The 27,969-nt window shown below is 33.7% G+C and overlaps 3 protein-coding genes and 2 pseudogenes across 3 annotated transcripts; 3 read left to right on the top strand and 2 right to left on the bottom strand.

Annotated features, from left to right (window-relative positions):
• The first annotated feature begins 86 nt into the window (after positions 1 to 86).
• Positions 87 to 2,186, top strand: LOC120154464 (annotated as a pseudogene).
• A 449-nt stretch (positions 2,187 to 2,635) lies between these two features.
• Positions 2,636 to 3,065, bottom strand: LOC120154546 (egg cell-secreted protein 1.1-like). The gene has a single exon (XM_039166253.1). The coding sequence runs from the start codon at positions 3,050 to 3,052 to the stop codon at positions 2,636 to 2,638; it is 417 nt and encodes a 138-aa protein (XP_039022184.1). The 5' UTR covers positions 3,053 to 3,065.
• Positions 3,066 to 4,433: 1,368 nt separating this feature from the next.
• Positions 4,434 to 6,223, top strand: LOC120154545 (annotated as a pseudogene).
• A 1,133-nt stretch (positions 6,224 to 7,356) lies between these two features.
• Positions 7,357 to 11,039, bottom strand: LOC120154463 (protein S-acyltransferase 8-like). The gene is made up of 5 exons (XM_039166211.1): positions 10,811 to 11,039; positions 9,312 to 9,497; positions 8,522 to 8,827; positions 8,184 to 8,417; positions 7,357 to 7,860 (listed from the first exon to the last, which is right to left on the bottom strand). The coding sequence occupies exons 1-5, from the start codon at positions 10,847 to 10,849 to the stop codon at positions 7,357 to 7,359; spliced, it is 1,269 nt and encodes a 422-aa protein (XP_039022142.1). The 5' UTR covers positions 10,850 to 11,039.
• An 11,188-nt stretch (positions 11,040 to 22,227) lies between these two features.
• Positions 22,228 to 26,446, top strand: LOC120154452 (UDP-rhamnose/UDP-galactose transporter 6). Its single transcript, XM_039166205.1, has 6 exons — positions 22,228 to 22,527; positions 23,699 to 23,942; positions 24,504 to 24,688; positions 24,767 to 24,967; positions 25,077 to 25,238; positions 26,027 to 26,446. Exons 2-6 carry the CDS (start codon positions 23,813 to 23,815, stop codon positions 26,354 to 26,356), a joined length of 1,008 nt encoding a protein of 335 aa, XP_039022136.1. The 5' UTR covers positions 22,228 to 22,527; positions 23,699 to 23,812; the 3' UTR covers positions 26,357 to 26,446.
• Positions 26,447 to 27,969: the final 1,523 nt, after the last annotated feature.

The following is a 27,969-nucleotide window of genomic DNA, read 5'->3' as shown; positions in this document are numbered from 1 at the left end:
GCTTTTTGCCGCTACTAATTAAGCTTCTTTCCCAACGCTAAGCTTCCTCTCCTTGTGCAGAGCTTCCCTTCTTTCGATGTTTGTAATGCGTCGGTCAATGGCAGAAGCTTCTAGAAATCGTGATTTGCGCTTTGGGTAATAAAAGGACCTTAGGACACGGGCAGTTTCGTCCGGCGAAGAAGGCTTTGGGAGAGCTGGCAATTGCGATGCTTGACGATAAAGACTCCCCTCAAGCATTGACCATTAGAAATCGATCATTTGGAAGGAACAATACCAGTAATTCCAAGGATCAAAATCGTCCTTTGGGGCATTTCAGGTTCAAAGATTCTCTTTAAATTTTATATTGGGCATAATGTTAAAATTATTCTCAACATTTACTCGAATGATTTTTTTTATGGAAAACCCTTAATTTTATTAAAAGTAGAAAATATCTAGAATTACAATAAAGATTTATAAGTATAATCGTAAATTAAAATATAATTAGAACATTTTTCTATAATAATTGACACAAAAACTAGTCACCTAGATCGCACAAGAACCAAAGAAATAAATAGTTAAAAACCTAATCAAAAAACTCAAATAAAATAAAGATACAAACAAATATGTTTACATCAGAAAACGAACCACAAAAAGTGATGAAACTATTGAAATATCACCGACAAATCGAAAATAAGAGTCAAGCAACGTGAGAAAACTATCCTCAAGCGCAAAATGTATATTCAAATCAATCTGAGGGTCCAAAGCAGGGAAGAACAACATGATAACATATAAGTGCTATCTTGATCAGTCGTGACGATGTCAAATCTAACCCTGAGAAAAAAATAAACGAAAACAACAACCAAACAACCGAAAATTACCAAAAGGCAGAGAAAAACATGCCACAAAGACAGAGATAAAAGTGTCACAAAGGTAGAATAAAAGTGTCACAAAGACATAATTATTGTTATTAAAAAACTAAAAAAAACAAAGAGAAAATAATATCGGCTGCCGACAATTAGCATTAAAGCCGGTGTTGTAGTCGGTTAAAGAAAATCAAAGAAGAAGAAGTTGATTTGATTCATGGAAAATGGCAGAAAAAAAGGACGGGAGAGCGACTAAGGTTATTTTTTTAATTAAACTATTTACTCGAATGATTATATTTGTCTTTTTTTTTTGAAATATTTTAATCTTAATGTTACAAGGTTTAATCAAAATGTTAATTGACCAACAATCAACACATGTTGCTGAAATAATTTTTTTTACATATGTTTAACTGTTGAAGTGTTAAATGTCATACTATTATCTTAGATGATGCGACATATGTCATGTCATTACTTTGAATAACACAACATGCAACATATCAATAATTTACTACATGTAAGAATATCGTGTCAGCAATGTGTTAACTATTAGCTAATTAATGATTTTCATCGGACATGAATTATTTTGACTAAAAATTGAAATGTTGGGAGGGTACCTTTATATTACGTAATAATCTTTTTGGTGTTAAACTAATGAACATGGACTAAATTTCAAAATTGAGCATAATAGAAGGATCAAAACTAAAATTCGACCCATCTTTTCTCAATTCTTAATGTTTTTGAAAAATATTATAATCTTTCTTTTATCCCAAACGATTAGCATAAAATTATTGGCTTCATACTATTACAGCAGGTCAGTGTGTTGGAATGTCTCGAGGTCGTGGTCGGCAGCTCCAAGCAATCGGGAGCAACTTGGTAGCATCACGACCATACAAAATAGTGGCCCACCAATGGACTCGCAATGCTTACTTACACAATGGGTAGCGTTTTGGTGTTTGTAATGTGGGCACTGGTGGCCGCAATACCCTGCCAGGACCCAGGTTTTGCAGGTTCAGTTTTATTTGCCTTGGCAATTTTCATGGGCAGCCACCATTCTTTCGTTGCATGATAAGATAATGGAGGAGCAGAGGAAGAAAGATAGGAGGAATTCATGTGGGTCGTTGATGGAGATTTACCGAATTGAGAAGTGTACGAACGTGGCCGTTGCCGTTGAATGAACTGACCGCTACTGAGCAGTTTCCGATCAGCGACGACAAGGAAATAGAGTTGAGGTAGAGAGTGGAGGAATTGGGGCAAACTTATGATGCAATGAAGGAAGGTTTAGAACCATTGAAGAAGGTTAGGGAGGTGTTTCATAGAATTGTTCATCGAACCGAAGAATACTGAGTAAACAAGTCTGTGCTTAAGATCGGTCTTATTTTTTCAATTTTGTAATATATATTTTTTGTATAATATACGATTTCTATTATTTAAAATGTTAAGTATTAAGAATATTTTAATGAAAATATTGAAAAATATGAAATGTTATTTTATTTTAAAAAAATAATCGAGTGACTAAAATAAAATTAAAATGATAATCAGATACATGGTTTATCCTAATAAATAATAAATAACATGTGATGTGATGTTACCTTTATGCGAATTATGTTGAACTTGCATTTCATGTTTTTATAATATTACTACTTAATGAAAAACTATTTCATTAGTAACTCAAAAAGAAGAAGAAACAGACTCAAGACTCCACCCTTAAACCATTTGCAGGCAACAAGACACATAAAACTTGATAAAATTTATTCAACGAGTGACTAAACAGTAAACACAAGTGTAACTCCCACTCAATGAAGCAGACCCTTCACCGGAGCAGCCATATCAGCCATCACAGACGGCGGAGAAGGAGGTGAGTCGGCAATTTCCTGGTCGCAGTATCCTTCAAGTATGTCACCTTCTTCCGTCGTATACCCCAGGGTTTCCATCATGTCCGGCCAACATTGATGGCTAATCGTATGAATAGCGTGGCAACACGCATCGCCGAGGTAAGTTTCACCGTTGAGGAAGAACAAGATAACTTCCCCGCTACATGACTGAATCTGGGTCAACGATTCCCAGCAACTCGGTGAGTCGGCATCCAGTTTCAGGCGAGCTTCGAGGGTTGGCTCCGGCGTTTCCAGTGGCCGTGCGTGGGTTAGAAACGCCATTGCTAGGACTAGAAGAAGAACGGCGAGGGCTGAGAAAAGGTTGAAAGCGTTGGCCATTTTCAAAAGCTCGATGATGGGGTTGCAGGACAGCGTTTGACGAGGATTTGGTGAAGGATATTGTGGGGTTTTATAGATTGAATTTCATTGACTGTTACGTAGAGATAATGAAAAGTTGATATGATTAATTATTTGTATTAGGATTGATGTGATTTTTAAGAGACGGGGTTTAAAATCTTCATTAAACCCATTTTTAAACCACTTTTCCTTACCTTGTATTTAATTACGTGCACATGAATAGTTAATTGTCCGACTCTAACATGGTTGGTGAGGCCTGCTCTGTCTACTGAATAGGTTTGAACTAACTATGAGAATTTATGTTAATATAACTAAATATATCTATAAAATTTACTCAATGGATAGTTTGAGAAAAAAATATACATATACATTTATTAATCACATATTCAGTTCCTAAATAATAATTTACAAAAACAAATTTTTAGATGTTTTTATGAGCTAATAAGATAAATACTTACGCTCACTTGGATGTTTTTTGAATTTATTTATTTTGGTGGCTTCTGATTTTTAAATAATATACATATATAGTATATTTAAACTAACTTGACTTTGGGCTCTCATGTTGAAGCCCAATCAAAAGGACAGCATCCATTCTGTCAGAAAATCGGAAGAAAAGGAACAAAAATTAAATTTTAGGAAAAGATCAGGGGGGATTCTACAAATTAATATTTCTAAGCATTTGTTTCTAAAAAGAAGCAGCTAGGGTTTTAGACGTTTTGTGAGCTAAGCAGCAGCCATCCACAGCATTCGCCGCGCGGCAGCAGTCTCAGGTAGAATTAAATTTTAGGAAAAGATCAGGGGGGATTCTACAAATTAATATTTCTAAGCATTTGTTTCTAAAAAGAAGCAGCTAGGGTTTTAGACGTTTTGTGAGCTAAGCAGCAGCCATCCACAGCATTCGCCGCGCGGCAGCAGTCTCAGGTAGCCTCTCTCGTCTGTCTATTCGATCAATCTTTGTCTCTTTTAGCCACATTTACATTGAAAATTGCGGAAAATGGGAGAAAATATAAACTTTTTTCTCAGTTTTCTTGAAGAGCATGAATTGGTTTCACTTGAAAATCATTATCCTTTGTCTTAGATTAGTGAACTTCTTTCGTTTTTTATTTTGTTAATAGTTTATTCATTTTTTTATGGCGATGAAGGTGGTGAAGAGTGTCTCACAGAAAGTTTGAACATCCAAGGCATGGTTCCCTTGGATTTCTTCCTAGGAAGCGAGCATCTTGTCACAGAGGGAAAGATTGTTTGTCTCTTATTGTTGTTAATTTGTTCATGATGTAGCTGTAGAAAACTATAATTTTCTGTAAGCTATAGTTTTTTTTTTCCTAAAAAATTCAGTAATTAAATGATTATGTATAAATGTTGGTGTTACTTTGGGTTGGTATAGTGAAGGATTTCCAAAGGATGATCCAAGCAAACCATGCAAGCTTACTGCCTTTTTGGGTTACAAGGCTGGCATGACACACATTGTTCGAGAGGTCGAAAGGCCCGGATCGAGTAAGTTGATTTTGATTAAGTAACTTGCAACGTATTTCAAAATGTTAATGCACTGGTTATGTTGATATACAAGGGAAAGAAATTTACAATTAATGCATTATCTTCTATCGACATCTGTGAAAATGGTCATTGTAAGTAAAAAGTTCTCCATGCAACTAGTTCTTATAGGCGTTGGTTATTCTGAGCTCAAACATTTAAATTAATTATTTGTTAGCTACCGTACATTTGTTAATCTTCAACCTAATTTGTACTCTTTGTTTTCATATAGAGCTTCACAAGAAAGAGACATGTGAAGCTGTCACCATTATTGAAACCCCTCCAATGGTGATTGTTGGTGTTGTTGGATATTTCAAGACACCACGTGGTCTCCGGGATCTTGAACACTTCCTGGGCTCAGCATCTGAGTGAAGAGGTCAAGCGTAGGTTCTACAAGCACTGGTGCAAGTCCAAGAAGAAGGCTTTCACCAAGTACTCAAAGCAGTACGAGAGTGAAGAAGGGAAGAAGAGTATTGAGGCTCAGTTGGAAAAGATTAAGAAATATGCTACTGTTGTCAGGGTTTTGGCCCACACTCAGGGTATGACAATGTTTGATTTAATCAGTGGCTCGGCTTCATATTTTTTAACTGTTTGTAAGTGTTAGTTTCAAAAGCTTAGTTTTGAGATTTATGGTTTCTCGATAATTTGCATTGTTACAGATTAGAAAAATGAAGGGATTGAAGCAGAAGAAAGCACACCTAATGGAAATCCAAGTCAATGGTGGAACAATCGCTGACAATGTTGATTTTGCTTACAAGTTCTTTGAGAAACAAGTCCCCATCGATGCTGTTTTCCAGAAGGATGAAATGATTGATATCATTGGTGTCACTAAGGGTAAAGGTTATGAAGTTGTTGTCACTCGTTGGTGTGTCACACATCTGGCCCGGTAAAAACCCACAGGGGTCTGTGTAAGGTTGCTTGTATTGGTGCCTGGCATCCTGCTAGAGTCTCCTTTGCAGTTGCCAGGGCAGGTCAGAATGGATAATATTATCGTACTGAAATGAACAAGAAGGTTTACCGGGTCGGCAAAGTTGGTGATGAGACCCACTCTGCCATTACCGACTATGATAGGTTAGTGGAATACACAACTATATACCTCCATCAATTGGGAGTGTTGCAAAGACTTGCAATGGATTTCAGTTATTTCAATTTATATAATTGTTGAATGTGTACTGACATCAGGACCGAGAAAGAAATCACCCCCATAGGTGGTTTCCCTCACTATGGTGTTGTGAAGAGTGATTATCTGATCATCAAAGGGGGTTGTGTCGGACCTAAGAAGAGGGTAGTTACTCTTCGCCAGAGTCTGATTAACGTCACGTGTGGCATTGGAGGAAATCAAACTCAAGTTCATAGACACTTCCTCGAAGTTTGGGCATGGTCGTTTCCAGACAACACAAGAAAAGCAGAAATTCTATGGCTGGCTCAAGGCATAAATTTGCAAACTGGTCAGGAGTTTTCGTCTTTCATATGATTTAGGTTCTGTTATTCCCTGCAATTGCACGAATTGGATTAATTTTGCTTTATCAATTTGTGTTGATTGTCTGAACTGCTGAAGATTTGGAACTGTTTTTTCCCATATCAAATTATAACCAATCTTGTACTTTAGTTTGTCCTTTTTCTATGATTAAATATGCTGCTGTTGCACATTAATCTCTTAGCTTATGTTATCATTCAGATTTGGATCATTATTTTTTTTATATAGATTTATGTATTTTGGAGAATCATACTCCTTTTACTCATATTGGAATGTGTGGGATTGGAAATATTTCTTCAAATGTGAACTGAGTGAAGCAGCATAGCTGGTTGAGCAGCGCCATGATTCGTATGATTGGATGCTTCATGAAACCAGAGAAATTAAAGCTAAATAATCAAGTCATCTGACCAAGCGGATTCTTTTCTATCATGAATCATGCTTTGTCCCCTTTTGATACAGTTTAGTATCCGTTAGAATATATTTCTTGATTCTTTGTGTGCATAAATTTTTATTGTGTAATAATTCTATCTTGAATCTTGCTTTGTCTCCGATTGATACATTGTTTTTTTTTAAATTTGTTTGTTTGAATTTTTAGTTCTTTCTTTGTATGATATTATTTTATGAGAAAAATGAAATGTATTTAAAAATGCTAGTATAATTTAAAGACCAATTAAATAAATAAAACTAGAGTTAACAATTTTAATAACCAATGAAAGAAAATATTAACTAAATATTAAAATCTACATAAATTAAAACTAAGAAAGACAATCTTGGATCAAGTTGAACAAGTGGTGGGAAAAAATCAAGAATTTTGATCGACTATTTTACGAAAGAAATTGAGTATAGTTTTGTGAAGGTGAAAATGGAGATGAGGGTAAATGTTAAAACAGTCGTTGAGCGGACAGACCTTCAGGGAAGGTGTGTCCACATTACCGACAAATTAAAACTTCTTAAAATGAAATTAGGGACTAATGATTTTATGTTAAGAGACGAATATTTTTTTAAACAGTATTACACAAGAAGATGAAAGAAAATCCGGTTTAAAAGTCACTTTGTTTAAACTTGGGTGTGTAAGCATGACAAATATGCTCCAAAGATTCTATGAAACCTTAAAGAATTCCCAATGAGAAAAATGGAATTGGTAATGCAAGTTTTCATGCCTATGGGGAAAGTTTTTCCCTCAATGGATAGGGTGAGCTGATTCTTAAAACAGTTGAAACTTCCTCTTCATACACTATCCAAAAGAATGCAATGGCTATTATACAAGTTACCTATATCATTATCCACCTTCTGTTGTAACTGCAGAATTGGTTACGATTTCTGGACAACCACTTCCATTTCCACAGCTGTAGGGTTTAGGATCCGATTGAATCATCAAAGCTCGATGATCTATAGCCATATTAGAATCAACATCCAAAGTAGTATGGGGTGGACCATTGCCCTCATTACTACGAACGTCCTTACCATTTTCTTCATCATTATATTGTTGGGATAGGTCTTCGCCTTCCTCGATATTACACCGCAGGGACATCTTTAATAGATCTTCACTGCTCTCTATTTCAGCGTCAACCTTCGGACGTTGATCTCCACCTACATCTTCTGCTTTAGCTTCCTCGGTACTTGGTAAAGTAGGCCGTGGTACCTCCTCCTGGACAATCGCCCTAAAATTATTTTTGGAGGGGTTTAACGTTGTACAAAATACTTCATGAAAATTACTCGGGCAACCATGATCGTAAAGGTTGATTATGTTGTCAGCCCTATGTCGAAAATTTTCATAGGTAGTCTGGAAGACATGAAGAAAGTATAGTTAAACTCCGAAATTAACTTGAAGAATTTAACAAAAAAATTGAATTTTGTTCCCTGCTACACAAAATGCAAATCATGGTTGATTCTTCGGTGGATTTTTTTCCATATTTAGTTATCGAACTCTCACAAGTTAGGAGGGCATAAAATCAATACCGGACTTCGGTCATTTCTTATGATACTTAAGCAGAGATTGATGTAAATGCCTCGGGAAAATAAATTCATGCTCTATGATTAGAAATATTTGAGATCAAGCCTTGCTTAAATCATCATATAGCAACGAGAGGTAAAGTGGAAACACACCTGGTTTGTTCCGATGAGGTACAAGTGAAACCCGGTTAGTCCACCAACAAACCACAGAGCAATGAAACAATAGGCCATTAGGACAACAGACGGAGGAGATTCTTTCATTGCTTCCCAAACTGTTCTGTGGTTATCATCCATCAAAACCTTAATGTAGAATGCTGACATGGAGAACACATAGATGCAGAGAAGAGCCGCCGAAGATACAAACATAAAGAAGAACCGGTAATTGCGCTGCTCATATACAGAATAGTCAGCTACTAAACAAAACACTGTTCAAGAGAAGCAAGAAACATCCGGACTCGTATGAATACACAGATTTATCAGATAAAAAGTACCAGTCCAATGCATTGCCCCACCCAAGGGCAATGGTGATCGAAACGCTCGACACAATTGTTACAAATGGAACAGTGGGAGCAACGGGGAGGTCGATAAAGCATGCATGTGCTACAATACTTCACTCGCACCATAATTCCGTTAACCATAACTTCTTTAGTTCGAGGGAACTGACGGCCAGGTGTTTGTCGATTCCCAGCCTCAGCTGATACAGAAGAATCATGGTGAGGCTCCTCATCTGGGGGACGTGAATTGCGAGGAATGATTCCTGGGTCCCGGGATGATGTGAGGAGAAGAATAATCAACACCTATCAAAATAAACTGCACTATTAAAATCAACAGAAACTTAGACAACCCAAAATAGAAAGTTAACCAAAAATAAAAGTTAAAATGTTTTCAATATATACACACACACACGTAACCTAGAAGGGGATACGGCTATCCAAACCCAAAGTTCTATGACAAATTCATTTCTAGTACGAACTCAGCAACTATTATCAAATGAAAGGGTTCCAATACATATTCCACCAAACAAATATTTTAAAATTTGAAAGATCAAGTATCTTTAGGATTCTAAACATAAAGTTCGACCATGTAAATTTATGACAAAAACATAACTGTTAAAAATCCCAACTGTTAAAAGTTGGCCCTTAGTCTTATCCATAACTTACAGTTCATATAATCTTTCAAAAAAAAAACTTACAGTTCATATAAGTTCTTACGGAATTGTTAACATTGTTCTAAAACCTCAAGAAATAATTCAATCAACGAGTAAAGGGAGAATATTCGTACATAGATAGTAAAGACAATTGCTACCACCATAACTGCATATCCTGCGTTATATTGATAAAATGCATGTCGAAGATGCCTTGCAACAAATATGCAAAAGACGATAGCAGGAGCACTTATCAGCAATAAGGTAAATGGCAAAGATCTAGCATCTGGACCAAATATTAACCTACCACCAAGGAAAAACTTCTGCAAAATGTATATATAAGAATTAAATGCTGAATGAAATTCATGGATAATCTGTTCGGACTGAAGGCAACAAAAGATAAAATGAAGAACATCAGATTGTGCTATAGCATTTCCATATTTTAAAGCTATCACATATATTTCAAAACTTGCACACCTTTTATTCAATTTTGGTCCCAATTAACCTACTTTAAAAAAAATTAACTTTGATTTACCTCTAACCTAAGTCTCATCTACAAATTATATTATTTGCAAATAGCATACACAAGAACTTCTCTTGATATCACACCCAAATAAATAGTGAATGCAGCAAAAAAGCATACCTAAAAGTTTTTGTGGTCATATTATTTCAAAATCTATTTTTCTTGTTCTTTTTTTGCAAGGGGAAAATGGGCTATTAGGGGAATGGAAATATTACATTGCATTTCCAACAAATGTGATAATTCATATAAATTTTAACCACAATCTATTACCACATTGTTCATCCAGTGTAATAATACTTTTGCACTAATTCTTATACTAATGCATTCCTTTAATCCTAAGATGTGACATACTAGTAGAATAGAAAGTATATCAACATAATCACCAAACTCAGCAAAGCAATGTCTGCATTATTGTGGCTTGGAATTGCACCAAATTTGTGAAAATATAATTATAATTCTTCAATGAGGACATTTCTCTCAAACTTTTGGAAATCTTGGAAATTTAGAATAAGATCATACTGTTAATAATCCTCACGACAGTTTCACCAGATCTCTCATAATCGATTCAAAGTTCCTTTGAAGAGAGCACACACATAGAACTATTAGAGCAAAAAAATAATATGATAAAATCGGCAACATGTGAAGCACAAATTCGACCTACTTTTATCAAAGTAAATTGGCACAAAAGCACACAAATTCTACCTAAAAATTGTAAGGTTAACATTTGAACTTTACAATCTATAACTGGTTTTCTTTAAAACCCAAAGCTAGTATCCATGGTGCCATAAAAGTAAATTACTCATGTTTTCATTAACCTTAGCCATAACTCTCTTTTTTAACGTCGAGAATGTAAAACAAATCAATGAACAGTCAAGAAAAACAAAAGAAATTCATTAATTTATATATCCATGTTTCCCCCTTTTTCTATCATAACAAAATAAAAACCAATAAGAAAGACAATATAATAAAAACCAAAGGCAAAATTCCTACTATACCAATAAAAACCAAACTCATTTCCTACACACCAAACAAATCTAACAATACTCAGATGCCAAAACCTAGCAATTTCTAAGGACAAAAAGAACGAAACAAAAGAAGAATTGACATCCTTACATTTCTTCCTTTCCAAACTTCGTAAACACGCTTTTCCATGAAAGAAATTCCCGCGCCCACTCTTCCCCTGTTATAGCTTTATTCGACTACGTTGGAACTGAGTCTAAGATTTGAAACTTTTGCGAGATTTTAATTTTATTAAGAAAAGAAACCGTAACACCTTCCAATGCAAAAGCTTTGCCACCCAACTGAAAACCACACTCGAGCAAGAGCCGATTAAATCATAAGTGCAAGAGTGGCTTTGGTTTCTTTCTTGGCTAATATTATTATTTTAAAGAAAAACAAAAGAGGAATTATTGTAGAAGAGAAGTGTCTGTGTTGAGGTGATCTTAGCGATGGCGATTGCCGTTCTGTTTTGTGAGCGGAATGGGAATTTCGACGATTTTTTTTTCTTTCTTTAGAAGGAAAATTGCATGATCTTTAATCTTTTCTAAACGGAAATAAACTGAAATACGATTTTGTTAAATTTGAGGGATATTATCATAAATGGCCTTAAATGTTACCAAATTCACCGTTGAGAGAATTCTGTTTTAACAATATTCAATTTAGTACTTATCATATCAAACCGCTACTTAGCATTGAACTTACTTTTATCTTACGTAATATAAAATTATTTTTATTTTAACGTAAAATGAATTACATTAAGGGTTCGTTTGTTTCACGTAAAATATTTTCCGAAAAATATTTTCCTCATTTTCTAGTGTTTGGTTGGAGTGTTCGTGTGGTGTATTTAAAGAAATGTGCACGTGTGTTGAATAAGCGGTTAGGTTAGCTAGGGATGTTAGGCAGTTAGATGAAAGTTGTTGAGTACCCTTATAAATTAGAGTACATGCTGATATGAAAGATATACTTTTCCTGTATAAACTCTTTATTCACTTTACTTCTCAATATAGTATATTTCGCCGGAAATTCTGGGATTCTTTCCTAAAGCTTTCGTTGCTACTTAATCTTTGTTGTTGATCATGTAGTCATCCAAGAGCTTTGCACACAAGAAAGTGAATGTTGTCCTAGATGAAATGAATTTTCTTCTATGAAAACAATAGATTTTGCTTATTGTGCAAAGTCATCGTTTCGAACGGTTACTGATTGGGGACTTGAAGCCACCACCGGAGACAATTCTTGATGATAATGGCGAGACAACTGTCAATGACGCCTTTAAAGAGTTCATAGCACAGGACAACGCGTTGGCATCTTGGCTCCTTTCTACTATCAGCCCTCATCTCCTACCACAGTTTGTAGGAGCATACTCGGCTGTTGCAATATGGAGTACAGTGCAGCAATTGTTTTCTAGTAGGTCTATGACTGCAGTCATGGGCTTACATTGCAAGTTGCAATCGCTTAAGAAAGGGAATGATAGTATGTGAGTCTATCTTACTCGTGTAAAGGAAGTATGTGATGCACTTGATTATTGTGGAAGCACAGTCTCACATGTTGGCCATATAGCCAGTGTCTTGAAAGGATTGCCCAGAGAGTACCAACCATTTATGGCGGTTATTACAATGATGAAAGAAACTCTTTTTTTGGAGTATCTTTGTATTATGTTCTTAGATGATGAAGCTCAACTAGTAGGCTTCGATGAGTCGATGGACTTGCTGCCTATGAGTGCTAATATTGCTCAGCATAAAGTCGACTTACCTGACAATGGTCGACGTGATTCCAAGTCTTCACGAGCATCCTCAGTAAACCGGTTCACTGGTCGTGGCTGAGGACGGACTCGAATTCAGTGCTAGCTGTGTGGCAAACTTGGTCATCTGGTTGACCATTGTTGGCACCGATTCGATGAATATTTTATGTATGTTACATCTGACTCTCGTAAAGGTCAGTCGGTTAACACTCAGTATTCAGTTGTTGAATCCTCCAGTTCAGGTTGTGAGTGCTGCAAAGGACGCTCTCAAACAATAGCAGGATCATCGCAAGTCAATATGGCCTCGAAATCAACTGACCTCTGGGTAGTGGATTCGGGTGCAACACATTACGTTACCCCTGATGTTTCTAATATTGCAAGTCCTACAGAATTTAGAGGCCCATGTAAACTCACTGTGGGAAATGAAGTTTCCCTTAACATTATCAATATTGGTAATTCAGTCATGGATTCTTCAAGAACTTTACTTTTGAATGATTTATTGCATGTGCCCTATATAACAAGAAATTTGCTTTCGGTGTCCGAGCTTGCTAGGGATAATGCAGTCTACTTTGAGTTTCATGCTGAAAAATGTTTCATGCGTGATAAGTCTACTAGAGATGTCTTTCTGCAAGGTGAAGAAAAGGCTGGGTTGTATACATTTGCCTTTGGTTGTGCACATAAAGAAGAACCACGTGTTGTTGTGCACCTTATTTTAGCAGAAGTGTCTCAAGCTCAGTCTGAACTTTGGTATCGACGTTTAGGGCATCCAGCTCAGTGTGCTTTAGATAAAGTAGCTAATGAAACCAATGTAAAACTGGATTCTGAAATCAATAAAACATGTGTGGCTTGTCTCATGGGGAAAAGTCACAAACTTCCTTTTTCATCTTCTGTTACTCAGTACAAAGTTCCTTTTGAGCTAGTTTTTTTAGATCTATGGGTCCTCCACATGTGGCATCTAATGGTTTTCGATACTATATTTCATTCGTAGATGCATGCATTCGGTTTACTTGGGTTTATTTTTTAAAAGATAAGGCTCAAGCTCTATCAACATTCCAATTGTTCCATAAGCTTGTTCTAAATCAGTTTGGAGTGTTAATAAAAGTTGTTTAAACTGATTAGGGATGAGAGTATCGTCCATTCTCTTCATTACTATCCAAAGCAGGTATAATACATCAAAACAGAATGGTTTCGTCGAGAAAAAACACCGTCACATCGTGGAACTTGGACTAGTTTTGTTGGCTCATGCATCTCTGCCTATTCAGTACTGGTCATATGCCATGGTAGCTTTTGTGCATCTTATTAATCGTTTGCCAACAAAGGTACTTGAGGGATTGTCACCTTTTAAGAAGTTATACATCAAGAAACCCGAGTATTCTACACTGAAAGTGTTTGGATGTCAATGCTTCTTCTAAGGCCATTTCAAAATCATAAGTTGGCATTTCGTTCACAGCCCTGTACGTATCTTGGTTTCAACCCTTAGCATAAGGGTTACCAATGCATTGCGAGTAATGGATGGGTTTATGTATCACGCCATGTTATATTTAATGAACTAGTGTTTCCAATTACAGGTAATGATACATGCGATTTGCACCAAATAACGTCTGGATTTCAACCCCAAGAAATTCCAATTATTTTTTATGCTAAAAGGTAGCACAATGTGGTTATTCCAGCTGCTGTTGAAGATAATGTGACTGAAGAGGAGGTTGACACAACTGTAGATCAAGCACAACAACAAATGCCACCTGAGGTTATTGTTGAAGTTATACCTACCTTAGACACTATCACAGAGGTTGTGCCTGTATTAGAGATAACCACGACTACCAGTTCAGGTCTTAATACAATTGATGCAGATGAGCATGCTGGCACAAGAGTTAGTGCTTGTGATAATTTGCCCAGTGATTCTGGAAATAATGTTATAGGTATGGTTAGGCAAAACTGCCACCCCATGCTGACATGTAGCAAATGTTGGGTGTTCAAGACCAAGTCGTACTCCAGCTACTTTGAGGATGAAATACCTATCACAGTTCAAGATGCACTGCAGTCCGACGACTGGAGAGAAACAGTTCAAGCCAAACTTGATGCTCTTATAAAAAATAATACATGGTCAATAGTAAAACTTCCAGCAGAGCGTGTACCTGTAGGCTGCAAGTGGTTATTCAAACTTAAACGAAACCCTGATGGATCTATTCATAGGTATAAAGCACGGCTGATTGCAAAGGGCTTCTCACAATTGTCTGGATATAACTTCACAGATACCTTTAGCCTAGTTGTGAAGTTTTCTACCCTCAATATTGTACTAGCTTTAGCTGTAACAAATAGATGGGAATTGAGGCATGTGGACATTAATAATGCATTTCTCAATGGGGATTTAGATGAAGATGTTTTTATGCAACAACCACCAAGATTCGAGCAAATGACTGAGGATGTAACTCTTCTTGTTTGAAAACTGCACAAGGCTCTCTATGGCATTCGACAAGCGCCTAGGAACTGGCATACCAAACTTAGAGACATCCTTGTTGACATGGGGTTTACTGCATCTTGAGCAGATTCATCCTTGTTTATCAACAAGGAACATGGCAGTGACATTTATATATTAGTGTATGTCGATGACATTGTTATTACTGGGAAATCTTTAAACAAAATTCAAGAGGTGGTGCACTTTCTTAGAGAAAGATTCTCTCTCAAAGATTTAGGGTTGTTTAGTTACTTCTTGGGAATAAAAGTGCATCGATCATGTGATATTATTGTGCTGAGTCCGAAGAATTTTATACTGGAACTTCTAGAAAATGCAGGAATGAAATGAGCAGCTGGCTGTGGCACACTAATGATTTTGGCTCCCAAGCTATCAACAAATGAGAGGGAATTATTGGCTGATGCTACAAAATATCGTAGTATAGTTGGCTCGTTGTTGTATGCATGACATATACGTCCTAATCTAGCTTATAGTGTTGGAAAGGTCGATCAATACATGCATGTACCACGTGAATCACATATGATTGTAGTCAAGCGAATACTGAGATACTTGGTCGGTACTGTTAGTTATGGTTTGTTATTTCAACCGGTAGATGACTGCTTGACGGTTGATGCATTTGCTGATGCATATTGTGTTGCTAATATTGATGATTGAAGGTCCATTGCTGGTTATGGAGTGTTTACAGGTAAGAGCCTCGTTGCTTGGAGTTCTAAGAAGCAGAAAACAGTGTCGAGATCAACGATGGAGCTGAGTACAAGTTTGTAGCCGATACTGCAGCTGAAGTGACCTGGGTAAACGCTCTACTTACTGATCTTGGACTTCAGCAGCGACAAGAACCAGTGATATGGTGTGATAACACAAGGGCAGTAGCGATAAGTGCAAACCCGGTTTATCACGCTCAATCTAAGCATATTGACATGGATGTCCATTTTGTTCGAGAAAAAGTTGTTACTGGCCAGTTGCAGGTGAACTACATCCCTGTTGAGCACCAGATTGCAGATGGATTCACCAAATCATTGTCTAAGACTGCTTTCGAGGAGTTTCGCAAAAACGTGTGTGTAGTGCTTACAGCCTAAAGGAATGTTAGACTGCTAAAAAAAAGAGAAAAATTAGGGAGAATGTTAGACTACTGGTATGCGTGTGGTGTTGTAAGAGAAATGTTCACGTGTGTTGAATAAGCGGTTAGTCTGTTAAGAGGTTAGGTAGGGCTGTTAGGCAGTTAGATGAAAGCTGTTGAGTACCCTTGTAAATTAGTGTACATGCTTATATGAAAGATATACTTTTCCTGTGTAAACTTTCTATTCACTTTACTTCTCAATATAGAGGAAAACTGGTTGGTCAACGTAAAATATTTTCCTGGTCAACAGAATTTCCTTTGTGTTTTCTGGAAAATGACTTACGGTCTGATTTTCCGTAAATCATTTTCTGAATTTTTCACTTCAAATAATAAATACTCAAAATAATTTTATTTTATGAATTTAATATTAATAAAATATTTTAATATCATTTTAATCAAAATATTAATTATTAAAATATATTTATTCATATTTCTAATAATATAATATTATATTTTAAATATTCTAATAAAATAATCAATTATATTATAATAATATAAGATATTATATTTTTATTTTAATAATATATAATAAATTATTAATAAAATTTATATTATTTATTAATTTCATATAAATAATATTATTAAATTATTAATAATGAATAATAATATTTATATATTTAATATTAATATAATAATCTAATAATATTTTAATAAATATATTTAAAATATACTAATTAATATTTTTAAAATATAATATAAAATTATTAATTTAATAAATAATTAATATAATTTATAATATTTTTATTTCAATAAAATATATCAATATTAATAGTTTTATTAATAAAATTATAAAAATAATATTTAATAATAAATAAATTATTTAAATATTTTAAAAATAATAATATTAAGTTTTATGATAAATAATATAATTTATTGTATTTAATATTTATAATAAATCATTTTTAAAAAATTCATCAACTAGTGAAAAAAAGGTTTAAACAACATCATCCAAATATCGTAAAATGTTTTTCATAAAATATAATTCATTTTATAGAAAATATTTTTTGAAAAACGTTTTTAGTGAAACAAACCAACCCTAAAATTATTTTATTTAAATATTTTTTTTTAAATTATTTTACGTTGTTTTGATTATATCATGTAAATCATTTTCACTTGTTTGATACATTATAATTAATTTTATGACAAATAGTTTATGTAAACTAAATTATTTAAAATTTGATTTACGTAAAATAATTACTGGAAAATAATTTCCAAATTTTATTTTATTTTGTTTGCGGAAAAATATTTTACAATGTTTGGGTAATGTCATGTAAATCATTTTTAGTTGATATATTTTCATATTATAAATGTCAAATATAATAAATTATTGTTTATCACCGAGGACCTCAAAGAATAACAATAATTTTGTACCACTGAAGTCAATTGATCCATGCAGTAATATATTAATAACAAATATATAAAATAATATTACTCATTATTAATAATTTAATAATATTATTTTTATAAAAATGATAATTAATATTAATAATTTATTATATATTATTAAATTTAAAATATAATATAATATATTATTATAATATAGCTGAGTATATACTAAAATAATATTAAAAATATAAAATTATTAAAATTATATTATATATTAAATATTTTAATAATTAATATTTTTATTAAAATGATACTAAAATATTATGTTGATATAAAATAAATAAAATAATCTTATTTTGAGTGCTTATACTTCAAAGTGAAAAGTTAGGAAGACGTTTTATGGAAAATTAAATATAAAAAATTTTACAAAAATTTTAAAAAAAATCTAAGAAAATAAATCACATTAAAAAAAATCAATTTAAACTATAAAATACTAGAAAATATATAATGAAAATGTCTTATGAAAAATTAGATGTTTAAATATTTCCTTTTTGTTTGTCTTGTGCCAAATATATATTTAATAAACAAATCGATGATCAAATCTATCTATTTATAGATTCTTAATATGACCAATTTACAAGAAATGACCATCCAGCTCAGTTGGTAGAGCACAAGGTTCTTAACCTTGAGGTCGTGGGATCGAGTCCTACGGAGGGCATTTCATAATTCGGAGGTCTCTTACGGAAGCTGCTCTCAAACTGGTGTTGGGGGTAACCTACTATCTTACCTCCCCCTTACCCCATACATATGGGAAAAAGGGACAGCCATTTAATATGATCAATTTACTATTTAGAAAATTAAGTAAAATAAAAAATTAATAATATTTTAAAATTTTATAAACACGTGAATTTAATTAAATCCAAACAAATATCCAATCACCTAATTAATTAATTAATTAAAATTTAGTATATAAAAATATATACTAAAATATGAAAATAAATACACGTGCAATAAAATAAAATCATTGGAGTGAATTTATGGAAATATAGTGTAGGAAACAAACTAAGAATAAATTCCCATGGTCCAATAATGAGTTCGAAACTTTTGCATTAATTTTTTTAGATAAGTAAAATTTTTATATTTATTCAAGAAAACAACCATGTAACACCTTAAATTCAAATGGACCTAAAGTATCACATTGACTCGCCGAGACAACTCTTGATTTTCAAAATCTGTTTATTTCTTTTCGAAACATATAATATGGTATCAAACTAGACGTAGTTAACAATTATAAAAACATTTTATAAACTGGAGCTTTGTGCCATATAATTTAAAATCAAAATAGTATAAACTCAGAGTTGATAAACCAAATACATGAGTAAGGTCCTATGAATACATATGCTCACTAAGCTATAGTACGATACTCTGAAGAAGATATTGGAAGTCCTACTGCGACGGTGCTCCACAAATGGCTCGAGCTACTGATCTACGAACAAAAAACATCCTAACGCTAAGCTTACAAAGTCTAGTGGTATAATCGCTAATTTAGAGCAGCATTATGAGTCCTATAAACATAAATATGCTAAAGACATTGTACTAATCAGTAGGTACATGCATGATCTTAATCAAGCGCTACCTACTTAGGGTTTAACAGTTCTAGCACTGAAGTAGGAGTCATTTTTCCCTTAGTACTCTACTAAGGGCCTCACCATGAGTACACCACTAATGGCTCTAACCCTAATACTATAACTGCTATGCATTATCTAAATGCGACACTAACACTCATGTGCATTATCTGAATGTAACACTACTATTATCTGATTTCACATTGTCATTAGACACTAGTTAACCAAGGAAACCCAAATTCACATAGCATTAGTGAAATTCACATAGCCATCAGGTAGATCATGGAGGGGGAACTCAGTGTCACATAGCATCAGTACAATTCCCACTTAACTGAAGCATTGACTCGGTTTCACATAGTCGTCAAGCCAAGCTTTAAGGATATATGATGTACTGGACTGATTCAACTATACATGAATATCTAAGGGCCCAAAGGCCACAAAACACTAACATCGCTAATCCACTCCTTGTGAGTGTTCAGGCTTTGTGCCATAGTTAGCCACTAAAGTGCTTCACGCACTGACAATGCCCTATTAAGGTAGTCTGAATACACTCTAGCATATATAGACATACTCAAGTGAGGTAACCCTCTCACTAGCTATTATCACACTCGTTCTCTTACCTAGAACGTTATGTGGGGGTTTATTAGTCTGTTACTTCTGCTAGTGTATTAAGTTCCTCTATTCTGGTCATTCGTTACTTAAGGTGTTTTAGACATTTCTATCTCTAGAGAAGTCTCTACGCGTTTTGTGATTTTACGACAATTATTACGCTTGATATTCGTTGTCTGAAACACTAGCTAGCTCGATACTTAACTCGGGTTCAATACTGGGTAGCGACACTCTAATCGTTCTCACTACGTTTTCCCCATTTCACCCTCGAATTGGAGGGACAACTGTGCATTCACCATTCACTGACATTATTGCAGTATGCTACTCCACTATTTCATAATATGATATATTCGTCATATCGCTTGTCAATACATCATTTGCAACGATCCTTCATTATTAGATACTTGCTACACGCTTGACTGTAGTTACTTGAACGTATTATGCCTACTATGATTACTTCGACTACAACTAACTCCAGGCCGCTTTGGCCATTTACGTCCTTTACAAACTAATTTCTACCATTACAGATCATCCTTCGCTCTTACGGGTCTTAAAAAGGTCAAATATAACCGTCCAAAATGGGTAGTATCGATACTTTACTTGCAATATCGATACCCTAGGGTCAAGTATCGATACCTCTATGAGTATCAATATAAAAAATAGTTTTATTGCTAAAAATACAGCCCAATATTAATATTATATACCTTGAGTATCGATACTGTAGGGACATTATCGATACTCTCTCCAGCAGTATCGATACTCTCTCCAGCAGTATCGATACTCTCTCCAGCAGTATCGATACTCTCTCCAGCAGTATCAATACTCCCTCCAGTAGTATTGATACTCCCAACTGGAAATCCTTAATTTTTGTCCCAATTCATCCAATATCGATATTCGAACCCATAAATGTCTTATTTAAGCTCGGGAAACACCAAAAAATCATCCTAAATGTCTTAGTTTAGTTCTTAATCATGTGTTAAAGCTTTAGAAAGTTACTTAGGCTCTTAAAGTGTTATAAAATGCATGATTTACATCAAATTTGTCATCTATGGCATGAATCAAGTATAAAACCCTAAAATATTCAAATACCAAAATCTTAACAAATCATCATTCTTATGAAAGCCTTAACACTCTAAAGGATTAGAAATACACTACATTGATGTTTAAATACCGAAATGAAACTCCTTGCTTAGCCACACTCATTTCCTTTATGATTTAGATGAAAACCCTCGCTTTTTCTTTAGTTAGAAAGAACCCAAGACTTGAATCATTAAAACGATGATACTGGTGGGATTATGAATGAAATTAAAACATGAAAGATGCCCAAAAACTTACCTTTGAGCTATGGCACTTGGGAGGAAGAATGAAGAATAAATAGTGGAGAAAGGAAGAAGAAAAGAGAAATGAAGGGAAAAAATGACTCAAATAAGCACAACAACTTAAATTATGAAATTCACTGGTCCATTTACCTCTCGGGTAACCTGAAACTACTAGCCCAAAATTTGGAGTATTACAAACCAAGTTGTTGCAAACTATAACAAAGAACATAGTCAAATGCCTCTATAACATTTCTCAATATATACACAACTTCATATTTATTATATCATCTTGTTTATAAAGTGTCAAATAATTTAGTCCTAATAACCTCTTTTATACATTCAACAATATCATCAATCAAAGGAATAAAATCTCTAAATTATCTATGATCACGCTCTTCCCAAATGCAATACAATAACTCCTTTCAAAACATCTTAAGGATAAAAACAAGAAGTAAAGTGTCGTTCATATTATCCACTGCCCTTTGAAGGTTTTCCTTCTAGCAAAGAGGCCTATGCATAAGCCTGTAAATTTGCAATTATTTTCTCTTAAATCCCTCTTGAGTAGTAACAATAAAAAAATAGATGGTTCCTAGATTCAATATCAATACTACAAAAATCACACACATCATCCGTAATAATACCATATCGAACTAATCTATCCTTGGTGGACAACCTATCCAATATAGTCATCAAAACTATCATAAAATGCTTCATAATATGGGAAGAAATTTAAACGAGTCTATGACTCACTTCTTTATATTTCGTCTCCCTTATGTTCTCTCAAATTCAACTACATGTACCTTAAGATCAGTTAATATCAGAATGGAACAGTCTCCTTACTTTCTCCCTCAACTTCAATAATTTCCTAACAAAAAGTTATATTATATTATTAGGCTACACTTATATCAAAATTTTATCGAATGTATTAATTTATTTCATAATTTTATCGAATGAATGAATTATAATATATGTTATCAATATATTGATTATAAATATACATTATTGATGTAGAGAATAAATTGTAACTTCACAAGTGTAAATAGACTTTAATAGAAATTATTTAGTAATTTCAATAGTAAAATAAAATACTATTTTTCTAGAAATATTAAATTTCAACAATTAAAACATAAATATGTATATGTTGTTAATATATTTAAAATTTTCAATATAAAATATAGATTTATTTCACTAGAAATAAATATTTAAAAAATAACAAATAATGAAATATATTTTACATAAAATTATAATATATAATAGGTTATTTTTCATTTTAGTGTTTTCCGTACCCCTACCCAATTCCATCCCATCTCGGTTTTGAGAAAGAGAATAAACTATGAAATTCCAATTTGATGTTCACATCTGATTTGCTGGCTTTTGTCTGCCTGGTTTTTGTTTTGTTCGTCTTCCCTTCCACGATCCCTTCATTTACCAACCAATTTAACACTTACAAAAAGTTTTAAAAATTTTCCGTTGTCTCTCTCTTTATTTTCTCTCTAACTCTCTAGGGATCCAAACAAAATAATTAAGGCTACCCCCTGGCTGTATTTTACGGTTGCCGTCCTCATCATTTCCAAACAGTCCTTTCTCTTTCAATCTCTCTTGCGACGTCTGCCTTTCCAAAACGGTACGATGGCCCGTCGTTTTCCTATCCATTTTGATGTGTTAGATCTGTTATTTGCTTTCTCCATTGATTTTAATTACGAGATCCAACACTTTTTTGCTAGATCTAATTATCATTGTTTTCATTATTTTTCATATTTACCTGATCTGGATCTGTGACGTGATTGATGAGAGTTTATTTATTTTGTTGTTATTTTTAGTTTTAAAACAATTAAGTGTAATTCTCTTCTTTTTCTGGTTGATCACTTAAGCAAATCTGAAGTACAACAGCCAGTTCAATAGTTCATTTCTTACCGTTCTATGATCACTGTGTTTAACAATTGTGGAATTCTACACCTGTCTTTGATGAGGGAGGATCCAAATGTATAATTAGATCTGAACTATCTTCTGCATGAAACTGTGTTTTGAATTTGATCCAAACAGGTTTAATTGTAGAATTCAGAAATCCTAAGTTGGAGTTGAATTCATATTTAGTGCTGCCCGTAGTCGCGATGATCTACTGAGCTCAACGGTTTTTATGTCTATGGATGTGGTTTTCACTCCATGCTTATATATAAGAACGAACAAATCTGGTCTCTTTTTGATATTCCTATGGAATTTGAGTTAGCTTTTCTTCTTTAATGGTTATATAGATCTGTTGTTGCAATGCATCAGGGGCTGAAGATGTTTTATTCAAAATCTAGGTATTGAGTTGGGTAGATGTATCTTGACCATATAATTCTGAAACTGATTTTGAAAATTCTGGTTAGCATACGATGCAAAAATTTTAGCTAGAAGATATATAAAGTCACTCTTTTGCTTTTCTCATTCATATCATGTAGAGTGTAGGTTTTAGTGGTTGGTCGGAGTTGCAAACACGTATTTAGGTAAAAGGTGAATCACTATTAGTCTAAGGTTCCAAGTGGTGGAAGGATAATAAAATTTTTAGAAACTTATAAGATATGTAAAGTTAGTCTTCTGTTTTTTTTTGTTTAATTGTTATTTGTTGGTGTATCTGGCTATTAGTGTGTTAGTCTGAGTTACGAAATCATATAGTTAATGTATTTTCCTGATATCTTTTCAGTATGCTTTTGTAGACTATTCTTACTAGCATTAGTATTATGATTTCAGTAAATTTGCAATGCTTCAGGTTTTATATATTTATTTTATTCTTATTTCTTGCTATATTTTTGTAGGACTTATAGCTGAGATTGTTGAAAACTCCTGGACACCATATGTGCACTGATGGATTACTTAAAGAACGCTGAGTGATACAGGATTTGGGGTCATCACTTGCAACAAAACATACAATGGCTCCAACTAATAAGGCTGATAGAAAAGCAGTTGTAGATACGTCTGCCTGGATGTTCAATGTTGTCACTTCTGTTGGAATTATTATTGTCAATAAAGCCTTAATGGCTACTTATGGTTTCAGTTTTGGTAACTTTCATTTAAACTCTTTTGCCCCCCCTGCCCCCCCACACACTGAACACACACACACACACACAAAATACTCACCCGTGTCTGCCATTAATTGATTTGTAAAACAGTTATTCGCATTCTCTTGGTTGAGCTGATAACTGATAATGCAGAACTCTATACAAATGTTCTTATGTAGAAATGAGCTTGATTGAATATTTCTGGTATATGTTTAAATGATGGAGAAAGAGAAGCTCATGGCCAATGATTTCCTTCCTCGCCCACCCAATTCCTTTTTACCTGTTCTAGAAGGAAAGGAAATGGGCTGAAAGTTGTGGAAAACAATTGAGTAATAAAATAATAAAGGGAGGATATTGTAAGTAGAGAAGAAGAGGAAGCTGGAAGTAGTTGACATTGACTGTAGGACAAATGTGATGCTAATATAATAATCAACTGCAAGTAAAAATAAGCTAATGATACTGGTTTTTTTACTGAAGGAATATGTTTTGATTATGCTTTACTGCAATAAGTATGTGATAAACTATCACTAATTCCTTTGTATTTGATTGCAAATTGTTGCAGCCACAACATTGACTGGTCTGCATTTCGCTACCACGACCTTAATGACAGCTGTTCTAAGATGGTTGGGATATATTCAATCTTCTCATCTTCCCTTGGGAGAGCTTTTGAAATTTGTTTTGTTTGCAAACTTCTCTATTGTTGGAATGAATGTTAGTCTGATGTGGAACTCTGTGGGATTTTATCAGGTGAAGTACATTTGCTGATTTTACTAGTTGTGTTTTTTAGATGATTCGAAAATAACAATTTCTCTAATTCAATGACAGATTGCAAAGCTTAGTATGATTCCTGTATCCTGTTTTTTGGAAGTTGTAATGGACAAGATCCGGTACTCTAGAGATACAAAGCTGAGCATAGCTGTAGTTCTTCTTGGTGTTGGTGTTTGTACTGTGACTGATGTGAGTGTTAATACCAAAGGTTTTGTAGCTGCCTTCATTGCAGTTTGGAGTACTTCTCTGCAGCAGTATGTAAGTTGTTAATTGTACATATAAATTGAATCTTCTATACAACCACTGTGGTATCATTTGTAGAACATATAATGCCTTGATTTATTTATTCTCGTGTTTATTTTTGCAGTATGTACATCACCTTCAGCGAAGGTATAATCTTAGTTCCTTTAACCTACTGGGACATACTGCTCCTGCCCAGGCTGGAACACTGCTACTATTAGGTCCATTTCTGGATTATTGGTTGACAAGCAAGAGAGTTGATGCCTATAGTTATAACCTAGTATCTATTGTAAGTGTTCTATCTATTAAGATTTTTTGCATTATGAGGTTTGTTCATGGTGGCTGTTGCCATCGGTTCAGAATGAGGTTAATTTACTTGTTTCAGAGTTTCTGTTATCGTGTTTACGAATAAATTTGCTTGTGTCTGTGAATGCGCATACTGTAATTCATGCGGTTACTTGTGTTACATGTGACCTGTGGTTATATTTAATTTGCATTGCATATATTATGTTGTTGCAGTCTGGATGCGTCTCCAGTTAATGATTTTAGGTTAAGCAGAAGTATTTGTGTTCAGTCTATTCTGGTTGAAGAAAAGCATTTAATTTTTAGTGTGATTTATAATGTTGTTACTAGAACTTGGATACCGATATTTGTCCATGCAAGTATGTTTTGTTTTTTGAAGTTTTTTTAATGTAATTGGAGTATCTTTGGAGGGTTACATTCCCTTGTCCATGATCATCTACGCATCATATACAGGTGTCTGCAAAGAAAATAAAGAAAGAAATAGTCAGTGTTACATATGTTTATAGCATTGCAGCACATTATAACAAATGCTCTGGCTCTCCTTTCTATCTCTTTACCTGCTTTATAATGTAATATTTGAGTCGCATAACACCGGTACTTTTTTTATGTGATCTGGCTGCTGCAAATTTTTGGTGTCTTCCTGTCCTTTTTGCGCTCTTGCATAGGCTATAAGTTATTTGTGATGTGTGCGATTCCAGCTGTAGTTTCTTCCCGACCTTCGGTTTTACAAGATTAGTCGCTCACAGCCTTATTTTTTTCTTTTGGTTGATGCAGATGTTTATCACACTTTCGTGTACCATAGCAGTAGGAACGAACCTCAGCCAGTTCATCTGCATCGGCAGATTTACTGCAGTGTCTTTTCAAGTACTTGGCCATATGAAGACGATCCTTGTGTTGATTATGGGATTCTTTTTCTTTGGAAAAGAGGGTCTCAATTTACATGTGGTTCTGGGGATGATCATAGCTGTTGTTGGAATGATTTGGTATGGAAACGCTTCATCTAAGCCCGGTGGGAAAGAGCGCCGGAGCTTGTCTCTCCCTACGACCCGACAACAGAAGCCTGGTAGCTTATCAGATTCCAATGAACATGACGCGAAAGTCTAATTCTCCATGTAGGTAAGTTAAAAAAAAGCGATCAAGGGGTAGCTGATTTTTCAGGAAGTTATTGGTTTATCCATATGATTAGGATGGGGAGGAAAAGAAACAGCCTTGGTTTTAATGATTTTTATACTTGTTATTCTTTTGTATTGGGTTCACTCTGAGGTTTCGGATAGGATTAGATGCTTTTTAAAATTCAGGAATATAATTTATACTCCCTCTGTCTTATTAAATCTAATCTATCTATTATTGACTTTTTTTGTTAATTTTTTTTAACTTCAACTTATCATTTAAAATTTATTAACGATAATAATATGAAAAATATATTTTAAAACTCTTCAATCAAGTAGTTTTTAAATATATATTTTATAAAATTTAATTGTTTAAAATATTCGTGATTAAAGTTTAAAAATTTTAACTTTTAAAAAGTCAACAAGTGACAAATTTAGTAGGAGGAAAGGAGAATAATTTTTTTTTTTTTTTGCGTTTAAATATTGGATCTATCATTTTATAAATTGATTTTTTGAATTTTATGATTTTTAACGATCTGATATTCGAAAGGAGTTTATAAGTGAGTACTAAATTTTATGTCCATCGAGCAATTTAATCCAGAGGCTTAAATGTGTACATAAAATTCAGACATGGTTAGACTGATTAGTATTAAAGTCTTGTTTTAGATCTATGTCCCATCAGGTTTAGAAACATATTCAAGATGTGGTTAATCATGTTTCCTCATATTTATGTTCGAACATGTCTAGCTCCTTTTCTATCTAGACATTTTATTTTTTGTTCTTGCATGATAATTTTGAATGTAAGTTTTGGTGAAATATTAACATAGAAATTTAGGGTTTGAGTTTATACTTGCCCTTATTCTTTTTTATAATATAATAATATGTGTCATTATTTTATTTAGTTTAAATAAAATTATTTAAAGAATGACATGTGAGTTGTTGATTAAAAATGATGTGAAAGATAAGATTATCATATTGAAAATGTCATTCTTTTAATAATATGATAATAAAATATAAACAAAATGTAACATGATGATTAAAAAAAATACTTAGGTTATTAGAAAAAAATAGTTGGTAATTGAAATAGAAGTGAAATATAGAATTTAAAGAAAAAGGTAAACTACATCTATGATCACTAATGTCTGAGTAAATTTTTGTTTTTCTACCGAAGTTTTAAAAGTGATAAATTGATCACTAATATTATTAATTTGTAACAAAATGATCACTCGACCGTCAACCTTAAATTATTATTAAAACATCAAATAAGTCATTCAACAATATTTTTATATTTAATTTACCCAAAAAAAAATTCAATTTTCATTTTTTTCAAACACCTACCATCTGTAGTGTGATGAAATCATCATTTAATAGGGATGAATATGACATGGGATTCACGAGGACAGTATAAGAGACATATAGTGAAAATGACTAAAGGAGGAGCAAAGAGTGGAAAGGGGAGTCATGATAAGGGTGGTGCCTCATGAGAGATTTGAGAGCACGACTTTCATACACTATTAAAACTCTGCAAGCTGTCGTACAGATGCTGGTGATTACAACAGCTGATGAATGTCGATTTGAAAGATGCAAAGCAATATCATCGATGAATTT

Source organism: Hibiscus syriacus, unplaced genomic scaffold, assembly GCF_006381635.1.
Source record: "Hibiscus syriacus cultivar Baekdansim isolate YM2019G1 unplaced genomic scaffold, ASM638163v2 tig00111131_pilon, whole genome shotgun sequence".
NCBI lineage: Eukaryota > Viridiplantae > Streptophyta > Magnoliopsida > Malvales > Malvaceae > Hibiscus > Hibiscus syriacus.
The sequence above is the reverse complement of the archived record's forward strand: the minus strand, read 5'-3'. Positions and strand labels throughout refer to the sequence as shown.